The sequence below is a fragment of the Suncus etruscus genome, chromosome 19 (assembly GCF_024139225.1).
Source record: "Suncus etruscus isolate mSunEtr1 chromosome 19, mSunEtr1.pri.cur, whole genome shotgun sequence".
Classification (NCBI taxonomy): domain Eukaryota; kingdom Metazoa; phylum Chordata; class Mammalia; order Eulipotyphla; family Soricidae; genus Suncus; species Suncus etruscus.
In genome coordinates this window covers 39,452,782-39,468,543 of record NC_064866.1, presented here as the reverse complement: position 1 = coordinate 39,468,543, position 15,762 = coordinate 39,452,782, and the positions used below count along the sequence as shown (strand labels likewise).

Below are 15,762 nucleotides of genomic sequence, written 5' to 3'. Positions count from 1 at the left end.
GAAAAGTCCCAAGATATCTGCAGGGCTCCTAACACCCAGCAGGGATCCTTCTTAAACATTTATAACAGAGTTAAATCCTACCAAAATTGTTTCTTTGGAACATTTTGAAGTACATTGGCAAATGTGCAATTTTGAGATTTTGATAGATAACATACTTTGTTTAACAATCAAATTCGCAAAGAAATAAAAATATTTCCAAATTTGGAGTTTCAAAATTTTGTCTTCGGGGCATAACATTTTTCTTAAAAAAAAAAGCAACTATTTTCTCACTCCTTATTACAGCGTAATTTTAGTCTGTATAAACAAATTAAATAAGTTTTTTATCCAACACATTTCCTAGAGGGAATATTAATGGCAAAACATTATTACAATAAAGTCAAAAAATTAGAACACTTGTCTCTTTTTCAAACAGAATTTGATAAATTATCTTTTAAGTTTGACAACTCTTTTGAGCATTTGAAGCAAATAGCCACTAAATTTCTATTGCAGAGCAGACGTTCTCATTATTCTACTGTGATCACTGTAGATTCTATCTTAATTTCTTTTTATATAGGTAATGTTATTTAGCTAATGATTAAAAATTGCCTGAAAATGAAGAAGGAATGTGTGTGCTAAAGAAAAACCATAGTTAGATACAGCCAACCCAGGTTTGATTTTCTCAGCATTCCATATGGTCCCCCAAGCTTGCTTGGAGTAATTTCTGAATACAGAGCCAGGAGTAACCGCTGAGCAGTGCTGCTGGGTGTGCCCCCCCCAAATAAATTAAAATAAAAAATACATAGTATAAGAATAATATTTTAAATGATATATAATATGAGAATAAGACAATAGAAATGGAAATAATGGGACCTGGAAAAGTGTAGTATGTACAGAGAAGGGACCATTATGACAATAATAGAAATAATCACACAAACCAAGTATTGGGAATGGAAATGAAGTAAAATGATATGCATGATGCCCCTTCAGTAACAGATTCAAACCATGGTTCCTAAAAGGAAAAAAATAAATAAACAGAATTATCTAACCATAGAAGAAGGCTGAGAGTGGGGGTAGTAGACAGGAGGGTAACTAGTGGCTATAAACAAATACTGATCAAGAAATGGCTGTTGAAACTGTGTATGCCTAAAACTCAACTATCAACAACTTTTTAACTCTGTATCTCATGGTTATTAATTTAAAACAAAAGTTATGAGTTAAAGTCCTAGCAGGTTTTTTTTTTCCCTGCATCAGCTCAAATGACCTTAACGAAGCCTTGGATTATGGACTATTTCTCTAAAGAGCAAGTCTGGAAAGAGTCTAAATTGAAAACTAAGGTGGTTGCTTTACATTTATTTTGACCTTCACAGCTGGAAGGTCAGGTTGAGCATGATGGTGACCTTTGTTGGTAGGAGAATATATTAAAAGTTACAGTGCTTAGATTGCAAATGGGTTATATGATGAAGTTCAGAGTCTATAAATTGTCCCAAGTAGTAAGTAGAGGAAGGTAGGTAGAGGAAGATGCTAAAGCCATTGCCATATAGGATTAACAAAATTGGAAAAAAAAAAGGTAGTATGAACCCTAAACAGCACATAGAAGGCTATGGGAGTTCAACATAAATGAATTGTTCTATTTTCCTTGAGTTCAAGAACTGGCACTGGGTGGGAGCTGCACTTTCTTTAATATTACTTTATTAAAGAACCATGGTTACAAAATTGCTCGTTGTTGAGTTTCAATCTGAATGTACATGACCCTTAACCAATGAACATTTCCTACCACCAGCCACATTTCCTCCCCTACCTGCCTCTTTGGCAGGCATTTTACATCTCTCCTTCCTTCCTTCCTTCCTTCCTTCCTTCCTTCCTTCCTTCCTTCCTTCCTTTCTTCCTTCCTTCCTTCCTTTCTTTCTTCTTTCTTTCTCTTTCTTTTTTCTTTCCTTCTTCCTTTCTTCTCTCTTCTTTCTTTCTTTCTTTCTTTCTTTCTTTCTTTCTTTCTTCTTTCTTTCTTTCTTTCTTTCTTTCTTTCTTCTTTCTTTTCTCCTTCCTTCCTTCCTTCTTCTTTCCTTCCTTTCTTTTTCTTCCTTCCTTCCTTTCTTGCTTCTTTCCTTCTTTCTTCCTTCCCTTCTTTCTTCCTTCCTTTCTTTTTATTCTTTCTTCCTTCCTTCTTTCTTTTTTGTAATTAATATATTTATTTAAACACCTTTTACAAACATGATTGTGGTTGGGCTTCAGTTATGTAAAGAACACGCAGAATGGTCTCACTCATCTATGGGTTTTAAGAAAAGTGAAAGATAGTTTTGCAATAATAATTTTCAGGCACAAAAGAGAAAAAAGCTGGAAGTTACAGCTCACCTCATGAAGCTCACCGCAAACAGGAATGAGTTTAGTTAGAGAAATAACTACGTTTTGAACTATCCTAATAATGAGAATGTACGAGGGAAATAGAAAGCCTGTCTAGAGTACAGGCAGGGGTTGGGTGGGGAGGAGGGAGATTTGGGACATTGGTAATGGGAATGTTGCACTGGTGATGGGTGGTGTTCTTTACATGACTGAAACCTAAATACAATTATGTATGTAATTAAGTTGGTTAAATAAAAAAAACTTGAAGGAAAAAAAAAACACCCCCTTCACCAGTGCAACATTCCCATCACCAATGTCCCAAATCTCCCTCCTCCTCACCCCACCCCGGCCTGTATTCTAGACAGGCTTTCTACTTCCCTCATTCATTCACATTTTTATGACAGTTCTCAATGTAGTTATGCACTCATCACTCTTTGTGGTGAGCTTCATGTAGTGAGCTGGACCTTCCAGCCCTCCTCTCTTTTGTCTCTGAAAATTTTTCCAAGAACGTCTTTTATTTTTCTTAAAACCCATAGATGAGGGATATTATTCTGTGTCTATCTCTCTCCCTCTGACATATTACTCAGCATAATAGATTCCATGTACATCATGTATAGAAAAATTTCATGACTTCATCTCTCCTGATGGCTGCATAACATTCCATTGTATATATGTACCACAGTTTCTGTAGCCATTCATCTGTTGAACGGCATCTGGTTGTTTCCAGAGTCTGGTTATTGTAAATAGTGCTGCAATGAATATATGTCTGAGAAAGGGACTTTTGTATTGTATTTTTGTGTTCCTAGGGTAAATCCCTAGGGGTGGAATAACTGGATCATATGGGAGCTCGATTTCCAGTTTTTGGAGGAATCTCCATATTCCTTTCCATAAGGTTAGAAGGCATTCCCACCAGCAGTGGATAAGAGTTCCTTTCTCTCCACATCCCCAACAGCACTGCTTGTTCTCATTTTTGCATTGGTGCCAATCTCTGTGGTGTGAGATGGTACCTAATAGTTGTTTTGATTTGCATCTCTCTGATGATTAGTGATGTGGAGCACTTTTTCATGTGACTTTTGGCCATTTGTATTTCCTTTTTGTCAAATTGTCTGTCCATTTCTTCTCCCTATTTTTTGATGGGATTAGCTGTTTTTTCTTGTAAAGTTCTGTCAGCGCCTTGTATATTTTGGATATTAGCCCCTTATTTGATGGGTATTGGGTGAATAATTTCTCCCACTCAGTGGGTGGTCTTGTATCCTGGGCACTAGGAAACTGCACTTTTGGAGTTCAGACTGAGGCTACCACAGACACAAGGATACCTGCTCTGGCTTTACAAATGTGTCTCTCCACTCACTTATTTCACAGGTATGTGCGCTCAAGGACAAAGCATGATGTTGACATGCGGATTGGAATTCATTCAGGCTCTGTACTATGTGGTGTGTTGGGCCTGCGCAAGTGGCAGTTTGATGTCTGGTCTTGGGATGTGGATATTGCAAACAAACTTGAATCTGGAGGAATTCCAGGGTAAGTCTACAGAAAGCCCGCTTCTTGCTTAACAAGTACCAGTTGTTCATTTAATGAGAGTGAATTTCACTTGCGTAGAACTCAAGAGAATAAACCTAAAACTTATTACTGAGGGTAGATAGAACACTATCAATCTCAGAGAGCTGGCATCAAATTAGATAGGCTTATCAAGCACTCAATATTCTATATAGTGTACTGTTCTATTTGGGCATGGACTGTGTCAACCCAAAAACACAGCAATATAAAAATGTGCCTCCGAATCCACTGTGGTTTAAAGTTTGGCTTTATGTTCTTCTGCTTTCAAAACACTATTTTTTATTCGGTCACTAAGTAATAAGTAAGAATCCATTTGACTTCTCCTTTTATTGAGAGTACTCAACTTCTCATAGCATCTTGAGAAGTCCCTGAAAGCATATTCTTATCATAATCTGATACCTCCACTTACCACTACTTTGACTTTGGACCAGTTACTTGTGCTTAGTCTTTGGGCATCTTCAAAATAAGGTGGAAGTATCAACTCTAATATTAAAGTTGTTGAAAGAACAAAAATATATATTACAGATGTTATACATATTAATATAATATATCATATATAATAATATGATATAGCAAATGGAAACAATCATGTAAGGGCCTGTTTGGTCCAAGATAAGATATTCATGCAAAATAATTATTACTCATATCTTGGCATGTAAAAATATGAGAAAGTAGGGCCAGAGTGATAGCACAATGGGTAGGGTACTTATCTTGAATGTAGCCAACCCAGGTTTGTGCCCCACATACTATCATCCAATATGGTCTCCAGAGCCTGCCAGGAGTAATTTCTGAGCAGAGAACTAGAAGAATCTTGAGTGCCACCAGGTGTGGCAAATATATATATATATATATATATATGTTATATAAAATTAGATAAATGTTACTTTTTGATTTAGATCAGAAAGACAATATAGGACTAATTCTCATAAACCCATATGGTGTCCCAAGTCCTACCAAGAACAATTCTTGAACAGAGCCAAAAGTAGGTCCTAAGCACTTCTGGGTGTTACTGAAAAACCAAAAAATAAAAATATCATTAAATGTCAACTGTTACTGACATTTATTACATGACATTATTGACTGAGAATTTACTTCTTTAGTGGAAAGTATAATCACCACATTTTCATTTGAAAATACCTTTTTCCAAGATTTAAGATAGTAGCAAAGGTGAAACATAACATCTAAAGTTTCTATAAAAAGCAATTTAGCAGATATTGATTAGAACTTGAGCAGGAAAATCAGTAAGAAATGAAAACAAGGATGCCTTCTGTAAATGAAATATAATGTTGATTTAGTTTATGCAAATATAAGAGCCTCCTGAGGTTGACAGCAGGATAATAAAATCTAGAATTCAAAGAAAATACCAAATGGGGTTTGGTATTTATTTCAAAAGAAAATAAAATCAGCCATTGGACTTTACAAAATCTTTCCAGGAATTTTATTTTGTCCAAAAAATAAATGCAGCTTCTAATATGTAGTTCTGAATTTTTTTCTGAGTTCTATCTGAGAAATAAAACTGAAGTAACTCTTTTACAAATAAAATTTCTTTTCTATTTATAAGGCCAATATATACTACATTTTGATGTATTAACAAAATATTTTATACTCAGTGCATTTTTAAGATATATCAGAAATTTTCTATATGTTTTTCTTTTAAATATCTCACCCTTGAAATAAATGACTTTTATACAGAGTACTAAATTTGGAAAAAAATAAAACCATATGAAAAATACCATAAATTGTAGAAAAGCTTTGATCAACATTTGTTTCATTACATGCCCTTTGCAGAAAAGTAATCTCTGTGAAAGCAGGAATTTAAACAGAATGGGTAAAAAATAATAATATAAAAAATAGAAAAATAGGGGGGATTTTAAAAAATTCTGAAAGTAAAATGCATTTAAAAATGCCACTCTAAAAATATAGTGTTTCATTAGATATATTTGTTTAGAAAAGCCAAGCACTCTCATTCAAAAGAATAAATAAGGTTTTTGAGTTGAATCAGGGAGTAGAAATTGTCATGTCAGCAATGCGGTGTATATATTCTGAACAACAAGCATGATGTTTTTAATTTTTTTGCCTAAAATAATATATGACTACATTTGATGAGTGAGAGTATAATGGTCTATAAATAATGTATGAATACCAGAATATGAGGTTTGTGACAGATCTGAAAAAGCAGTGTTTCTAGAGGCCTTGTTAGGAACTTATGTTGCACACCATAAATCTTTAGGAATCATGGAATAAACAGCAACAATATTTCAATGCCATTTTAAGAAAGTTACTAATCATCTAAGTATTTGCTTTTAGAAAGTGATTTATCAAAAATCATAACGGTGGTAAATGGAATATACAATGCATTCACCTGATTTCCATATGCACTGACTTTATCAATTAGCCCTATGACATAGGCAATACAAAATGCCCATTTTGTATGTTTGAGAAAACTGAATCACAGAAAATTATTGTAATTGACACAGACTTTTCAGGTTTTTAATCCAAGTAACCTAGCCAAAGAATTCATGCTTAAAGCCCATCCATACCACAATACAGCACAATAAGATTATAGACAAATTAAAGTAAGGCAAATACATGGCAATTAAAATGACAGAAAAAGCCCATGACACTAAGAGAACTGTTGTTACATGATAATTTAAAAAAATTACTTTTAGGCTTAGAAATATAGGAGATATTTTCCCAAGTAAATGTTTCATTAAAGAAAAATAACTTTCTCTAATTCTAAAAATTGTGTTGGATCATTTCATTTTAAAATAAAGCCAAAAGAGGAGCTGGAGTGATAGTACAATGGGTAAAGAATTTGCCTTGCACACAGTCAATTTAGCTTCTATCCCTAGAACCCCAGATGGTCCCTAGAGGCACCCAATTTGGTCCTTTGAGCTGCCAGGAACTCAGAGCCAGAAGTATACAGAGCCCTAAGCATCCCTGGGTGTGGCTCAAAAACAAATACACAAAAGAAGAAGCCAAGTTGCTTAAGTCTGATTCAAAAAGCAGTGTTTTGTCAGACTGTAGGGTCCAGTGAGAAATAGTGACATCCTGATATTGCCTTTGCACAAGATTTAAAAAAAAAAAAAGTCAATGGTGACTGCCAACCGCATTAAGAATGTATAGTTACTTATGCTTTGTACACACAGGAGGATTCACATTTCCAAAGCCACACTGGACTGCCTCAACGGCGACTATAATGTGGAAGAGGGTCATGGTAAAGAGAGAAATGAATTTTTGAGGAAACACAATATAGAGACATATTTAATAAAGCAGCCTGAGGAGAGTCTGCTGTCCCTACCAGAAGACATTGTCAAGGAGTCTGTGAGCACCTCAGACAGAAGGAACAGTGGTGCAACGTTCACAGAAGGATCCTGGAGCCCTGAACTGCCCTTTGATAACATTGTGGGAAAACAGAATGTAAGTTCTGGTATACATCTCATGGCTCGCCATAAATGCATGCTCCGTTGCATCTCAAAACGAAACTTCTCAAAGAAAACCAATTCATCTTTAACTTTTTCTCTGCTGTGTACCACATTTGTAAATGCTTCAATATATCTCCTCAAGGCAGAACTAACCTATGTGTTGAATTTCAGGACATGCCAGAATACCAGGTTTCCAATACCTCTTTTTTGTTGTTGTTGTTGTTCAGCCTCACTAAAAATAAATATCATGTGAGACCTCATTATAATTTTACTAAAAATAATTACCTGTGTTACAAAAAAATAAATCTGCTGATCTTAAAGTAAAAACAAAAGAGCCAAATTTAGCCACAGGTAGCAGCCAACTAAGAATTCATGATAGCGTCTTGGAAATTCAAATAAGAACGCCACTAATGATTTGAGAATACAAAAAAGAAAATACAAAGACAGAGTAACCTGACTAATTTACTCATAAATTTAATAAAGCTAATTTACTAATAAACTTAGGTATAATATGAAATTTTAAAACAGCTTACATAATTCTGTTTTTAAGTGTGTTTTTGAAATTTATGGAATTTATGCAATTTATGGAAGATGTAAATAAAATAAAGCAAATAAATCAGGTATAACCAACAAAAATTAAATTACTCTAAAATTATTTCTTCAATTACTGAACCAATGAAATGGTCAGATTCCAAGAAAATCTAGAGAACTGCTGTTTTTTTAGAAAGTGGTCCTGGGGCCAGAAAGATAGCACAACAGTAGGGCATTTTGTCTTGCATTGCTGCTGTCCCTGGACTGACGCAGGTTTGCTTTTCAGCATCCCATAAGGTACCCCAAGTCTACCAAGAGAGATTTCTGAATTCAGAACAAGGAGTAACCTCTGGCGCCACAGAGTATCCCAAGACAAGCAAAATTATGTGTTCTAATATCGGTTTTCCCTTTAATCAATTATGCCAAATATATAAGCTTGATTTTACACAAGTTAAGCTTCTTGTTAAGTTATGTTATGTACCTTGTATATCATAGATATTGATATTTTATCAATTGATATCTTATCAACACCCTTACCTAATGGGTGTTGTGTGAATAGTTTATCCCATTCTGTTAGGTGTCCTTTTTACCCTAATCACTGTTTTCTTTGATATGCAGAAGCTTCTCACTTTAATGTATTCCCATTTGTTTATCTCTGCTTCCACTTGTTTGGACAGTGGTGTTTGCCAACTTTTTCTTCTATGTACCTTATAGTTTCGGATCTTATATCAAGGTCTTTAATCCATTTTGAATTGACCTTTGTGCATGATGTTAAATATAATTCTGAGCTGGCTTTTATGCATGTGGCTAACCAGTTGTCCCAACACCACTTGTTGAAGAGCCTTTCCTTTCTCCATTTTGCAGTTCTTGCTCCTTTATAAAAGATTAATTCATTGTATGTCCGAAGGCCATTCTCTGAATATTCAAGTCATCCCATTGATCTGAGAATCTGGCTTTATTCCAGTACTGTGCTGTTTAACTGTGTATGTTTAAGAGTATAATTACTTTGTGATGTACTAACCCTTAATTATAAGGTAATGTCCATTTTTGTTTCTTATAACTTTTTTAAGTCTAAAGTCTGTCTCATCTGACATTAGTATGCCACTCCAACCTTTTTAAGGGAGTTATTTGTTTTGAATGATTGTCCTCCAATCTTTGAGTTTGAGTCCGTCTTTATTCTGGCCATTCATATGTGTTTATTGTAAGTAGCAAAACATTGAATTCAGCTTTTTCATCCATTTTGTCACTCAGTGTCTCTTAACAGGTACATTTAGTTCATTGATTTGAAATAGATGATTGTCATCTTTTTGGTAGGAGTTTGGTGTGTCTGTAGGTCTATCTTGTCTTAAAGTAGTTCTATCAGTTCCTTTTTTAAGGCTGGTCTTCAGTTTGTAAAGTTTCTAAACTGTTCTTTATTCACAAGGTTGTGTACCCTTCCTTCAAATTTGAGTGTAAGTCTGGCAGGATTAAGTACACTTTACAATGCTTTAATTTTGTTGAATTTTGTCTTTATATCTTACCACTGCCTTCACCCTTGAGGGTTTTTTTGTGACAAGTCTGCTGTAAATCTTAAGAAAACTTCTTTGAATGCAATTTCTGTTCTTGGTCTTCATACTTTCAGTATTTCATTCTGGTCTATGGGGTTCATATTGTGTCTAGGATGTGTCTTTGGTTGCTTTTTTTGGATCTCTTTTGGCTGGTACTCTTCTGTCATATAAGATTTGGTTGCATGCACTTTTTTGCTCCTGGAGTTTCTCTGTGATGATGTTCTTGATTGTTGATACTTCGTAGGGGTTTTCTTTCTGTGTCTCTAGGATGCTAATGATTCTTATGTTGCTTCTGTTAAGCTTATCAAAGACATCTATTTTTATCTGTTCACTTTCTTTGAGGACTTTTCCAATTGTCTGATCATCTGTTTTGAGGCTATTTTTCAGTCTCTTCTGTTGTATGGAGTTGTTATACAATCTCGTCTTCCAACTTTCTGATTCTGTCTTCCACAGCTGTTACTATGTTTGGGGGGGGGCTTTCTAGTGAGGTTTCTATTTCACCTACCAAGTTTTTTAGCCCTGTTATCTTCAGTTGGAAGGCTTATTATTTCTACTTTCAAGTCCTCTTGATTTTTATATGTGGCACGTTCAGTTTATTCCATACTTTCTTTGAGTTCTGTCAACATCTTCCATATTTCTTCTCTAAAGTCATTATCTGAGAGAGTAATTGGAACTACCACCATGTGTTCTCTTATCATGGTGGGGCCCTGCATTGTTTCCCTATAGTCACATTTGTAGTGCAATGTTTTCTTTGTCCCATTCAGGTGTTCTTTTGCTCATCAGGCCTTGCTCTACTATTTGTCTTTGACTTTAATTCTGTTTCTCACCTGAGTGTTGCTGCAGTGAATTCTAGTTCCTAAAGCCTCAGGCTCTGCCTCACATGTCTTGTCTCTAAAGTGTTTCACTGCTCTGTATTCCTGCTTTAGACTCCGTTTCTCTCTGGGCTCTGGCACTGGATGCTTCCTACCTGAGTTCTGGTTCCTAAAATCTTTGGCTCTGCCTCCGCAGCCTTGTTGTCTCTGACTCAGTTCCTCTTTTGAAAGATTGATGGGATACTCTAAGGTCAGAGTAAATCTCCGTTCTATGAGAAGAAACTTTAAAACAGTTCAAAGATTGAATTGGGAAGACTAAAAATTGAATTTATTTATCATGCTTTGCAAATTACTATGCTCAGATCTTTACAAGTATTTAGTAAAAATTTTATAAAATTATATGGAAATATAGTTTTATATTTATACTGCAAATTAATTATATTGCAAAATATATTGCAAATTACAGTTTATGTTTATATTGCCAAATTGAAATGACTTATTCCACTATTTACTTCTTTCTATTCCTTAAATGGTGCGCATGGTACCATTTGCTCTTATCTTAATCACCATGTACTTATCCTAAATTATTTTTAAAACATTTTTTAATTATTAACATTATAATATTTTGTAAATAATAATATGACATCTTATAAATAATTGTCTTAATAATTGATTATATTAATAAGCATGTACTTCCTGGAGTGAGTGCATGACCAGTTGATAGTACTTCCTCTCCCTTTAGTTTAAACATAAATCTAGTTTTTAAAAAAAAAGAAATGCATGCCTCACCTTGAGCATCTCAATAACTGCATAAACTTATTTTTCTTCATTTTCTTTTTTATCTTTCTTTTAAATTTGGTCTTTCTATTTAATCCTGATGGTAGAAACTGGGTTATATATAATTGGTCTAATCTCAGTTGTACCTAACAACTGAGAGCTAAAAGGCAGAGATGTGTGGTTTGATTCTAGTAAATTAGAAAAACTAGTAAACTTGTATACTAGTATACTAGTAAAATGTAGAAAACTAGTATACTAGTATGAACTAGGAAACTAGTATAAAGCTATCTGATGCTATCATTAAATAGCTGTATCAAGCATACTTTTCATTGACAATTATGATTCTTATTTAATCATCCTTTGTATTTATCCTAATGCCTAAAACGCTTATTTGGATATGACTTACCTGTGCCATCATCATTAGTTCATTTTATGTCTTTTGACTTAGGAGTCACTTAGTGTGCAGATATTTATAAATAACCAACTGGCACTAATAACATTTGGGAAATGATCAAGTCAATTAAAGTAGTCATAAGTGCCCAGAATTTGCCTTTTTGTTTAACTCTAGAAGTCAAAAGCCATATGTGCAATTCAGAGACATAATGTGAGCCTAGAAAAGACTAAAACCGGGCAGGCTAATCCTGTACTCTGCCAAAACTGTCAATCAGGTTCATGTATAGTAAAGAACCATCCAGGTGTTTGCATGACACAGATAACACATACTAATTCTTCATGAGGCTTTGTGAGATAAATTGGGCAGATAATTTGGCTTCTGCAGCTTCATAATGTGTGCTCTAGAATATTTTAATGACATTGATAGGCTGTGCTATAATTTGTGCTCAATAAGCAGCAGATGTGCAGATAGTTATATTCTTGTATATTCATTCATCCAATAAATATTTATTGAGCACTAATTACAAGCAATGTATTGCTAATAATACAGAGGACAGTCAGAGGAATCAACTTCAGAGGTAAGGTTAACTAGTATTTTATATGTTTTTTGAGACAGGAACTATACCATACCCATCACTGTATAGTTCACAATTAGAGCAATAAAGCAATAATTATAAAATAGCATGCTTTTATTATTTCTTGCTGAATAAAAAAATGCACTGATACATCTAAATGGAAGAGAGAGGAACTAATCAAGTTTCTTGTTTGTTTTGCATGAATGTCTGGGTAGTTAGCCAAACTTCCCACTGAAATAAATATTACTGGATTGGAGTGAAACTGGATATGAAAGACTAGGAATTCCATCTGCAAATTATTTAGTTTAGGAACCTTATTATTAAGCTCGGGGTTTTCAGAAGAGATCAATAGAAACATTCAGAAGTTTGTTGAATACATATTTCTCAAAGTCAAGCATAAAATCCTGTAATAGGAATATGAACCTGGTCACCATCAAGATTTAAAGGCTAGTTGAATCTTTGAGAGTGAATGTGATCTCTGTATGAAGTACATAAAATTTTTAAATCTCAATGCTAGTGAAAAGGAGAACCAGATGGGAGTTAAGAATAAGGGTTCACAGTAGGAAAACAGAGAGGAAGTAGTTGGCATGTTCTAAAGATAATATGGAGATTTTGTGTTTTGGAATTGTAAAGAAAAGAGCACTTTGAAAAGGAGAAAATGATCAACAGTATTAAAGGTAGTCAAGAGATTGTCTAAGATGAAAACTGAGAAGTGCTTCTTGGAATTGGAATAAAAGAACATCATTAGCAAGAAGAGCAAGGAGGTACAGAACCCTGTTTGGCCACATGCAAGGCAAATAAATACCTTGCTCTCTGAATAAGGTGGTAATACCTTAAGTTGGATTGTCGTCACTATTATGGGAGAACTGTGTGCTCCCAAGAGAACCTCAACTCTTTCATTTCCACCTTTCACAAAAAGTTATCAGAAGTTTGGAGAAGCAAGAAAAGTTGTTAAGCTTTATATTAACCTAGATATTTGAGTCCCTGTCTATGATTAAGGTATTCTCTTGGTTTAATTTTGTGTGCCTTATCTCTCCTATGTCTGTATCCTTCTGAACTACAATTGATAATTTAATGCAATCTGAATTTTGGTATCTAATTTGGGGATTCTGAATACCATTGCTGTGTAATCCTGATTCCTGGCATGTAAGTATTCTGTCTGCTAGCCTTATTTGAATTATTAGCTCCTTGAATACCAACTGACTATACTCTCAACCTCTCCATGGGAAAAGACTAGTAAAACTAGAAAGCAAAATGTTTGTGATCACAAGTAGTCTATTGAAATTTAAGACCTCCAAAGTAGTAGTTAGTTCAAATAAATCAGAAGAAAAATGTAACATTTGTGGGAGTTGTTCTGATATGTAAAGGATAAATTATGGGACAAGTGATAAATGAAAACTAATTTTCCCATAAAAAGTCAACTTTCTGGATGAAACCAGAAACAATAAAAGAGTTTGTTCATATTTATTTTAAGACTATATTTCAGCCTCTTTTATTTTTGGTATTTAGATTACACTCAGCAATGCACAGGGTTGACTCCTGGTTCTTCTCCTGATAATTCCAGGAGACCATGAAGTAGGGTACCAGGTACAAATCTCTGGGTGGCCACATGCAAGGAAAATACCTTGGTCTCTGTGCTATTTCCTGGAGCCCTAGACTTTACCCTTTGGATTGCATACTACAACTGAAGCTTATTTGTAAATTTACGTTCTTACCCATCCAATTCTTTTATTTGCAGTCTGTACTTTTATTTGTGTCTTTATTTTTTGAGTTGAGCCATACTTGACTATATACTCAGGGTTTACTCCTGTCTCTCCTTGCAGGGTTCTGAGAATCATAAGTCATGCAATGGATTAAACTGAGGTCAACATCATGCAAGATAAACACTTTACTACTTTAGTACTACTATCATGTTGGCCCCACTCAGTACTTTAGATGCTGAAAACTTAGTTATGAAAATATAGGTTTGGTACCTACTTTCCATTTTAAGGGAATAAAAAACTCATACAGTTGATTTAAAAAAATGTACTTTTTAATGAAGGAGGTAGCAAAAGCAAAGAAGAGGGAAGGGGACAGGTGAGGGAGAGAGAAAGGATTAGGAGATTTATAGGATTTATATGATAGGATTGTGAGTGACCTATAAATATTACCATTTAAATTCTGTAAAGGCCCTAATGCAAATGATGAGGGACAAAACAAGGGAGAGAAAAAACATCAAGTGCTGATTTCTCCTGATTTTTTATTATTAAGCATTGCAAGCAGGCACGGGACACAAAGAATGAAGTCAAAGAAATTAGGGGCTAGAGTCTGAAAGTCTAGTAGATTTGGGGCTTTTAGTCTAAGAGAAATGATAGAAAGGCTTAAAGCAGGGCAATGACATGATGTGATTTAGACTTTGAAGAGATAACTTTGGTTGCCTTTGGATAATGGATTGTAGGAACCAAAAATGGACTTATCAAACAAACTGCCTCTTTGACTTGTGATTTACAAGAGGGCAGCACGGGGTGAAGCCATCTATTTCTATAAAACATATTCTATGAGCATATTGATTTTTATGACAAATGCTATGCCAGGAAATCTGGAGACAGCCTTTCAGAAGCAAATTCCCTTGTAGAGCCTGGAGTGTCTCATAAAAACAATTGTGAAATAATCGTGGAAGCATCAGTATCATTCCAAACTTCACTTTCAGATACATCACAGTGTCTTATTCAGACATTTTTCTATTATCCTCCAGGACTTTAAAAAAATCATTTGGAGGAAAAAATACACTACATTTGGTTCTTTTATTTTACATATTTTTATTTGTTAATGTCTACACAACATTGACTTTGGTCATAATGTTGGAAAACATAGCTATAATTTTCATGTTCCAAACAACAAATAGAAAAATATTGTGCTGCATCGCCTGTAATACAGATGATATCTCCAACATCACTAAAAAAAATTATAAAGTATAGAAATTTCCACAAATATGGGCATTTTTTATATTATTTATCTCACCAAACATAGCAAGTGTGATGTGCCTATTTGTATATAAAAAAAGTGACATTATTAAATTTCTGAAAGACATATAGTCAGTAAAATGCAGTACTGGATTGAGAATTCAGTTTTGATACCCCAAATTATGTTATTTTTATTAGGCCATATTAGCTCCCTTTGACTCTGCGATTGTTTAGAGAAATGCTGTTTCTACCTTCTATTTTGTCTCAATTTCAATTAATACTCAAAGATTGTGTGTTATCTGTACATTTATTCCATAAAAATGGGTCACTCACTTAGCAAGATATTTAGAAAATTTTTAGGAAATTACCATATTTTACTCCAGCTGGTAGCAGGAGTAAAGATAGTAAAACTATACCAGGTAGTATCTGAATCCTTAAGTGTCCTCTTAGGGTTATTATTTGCACCAAAAGAAAGTCTTTCATGGCTTTTCAATGGTAAAACAATGTCCATCTTGATTTAAAGAATGTTGAAACCAGAAGGGAGGTTATATAGGATAGTAGTCTATAAAACTGTATTTAGGTCACCTGCATAGAGTCTTAAATATAGACTTTACCATCCCAGCTGTGTCTTATATCCTGTGACTATTGAAAAAAAAATGAACATAAGAGAAAAACTCTTATTCTCTTCTTATCAGAGAATTACCTGATCACTTTTCTAATTGAAACCAATCCTATTGACATATTGCTGAGGGCCCTCAGCTCCCCATATTAAACTGACTAGTGGTATAGGCTTTGATTCCTGTACTTGTAGGAGAAATTTCTCCAAGACCCCAAGTTTTTTATTGGAAATTGGGAAGAGTTTGAGTGTAACTTGAGTTATAGCCCTG

At 34.4% G+C, this 15,762-nt stretch overlaps 1 protein-coding gene across 3 annotated transcripts in view; it reads left to right on the top strand.

The window, feature by feature from the left end:
• ADCY8 (adenylate cyclase 8) overlaps positions 1–15,762 on the top strand; it is a 273,697-nt gene that overhangs the window by 162,035 nt on the left and 95,900 nt on the right. For all 3 annotated transcript variants that reach the window (XM_049765555.1, XM_049765557.1, XM_049765556.1), the window contains exons 6-7: positions 3,679–3,837; positions 7,023–7,293. In XM_049765555.1, the coding sequence (XP_049621512.1) occupies positions 3,679–3,837; positions 7,023–7,293 (430 nt within the window). The remainder of the gene's footprint in view (positions 1–3,678; positions 3,838–7,022; positions 7,294–15,762) is intronic.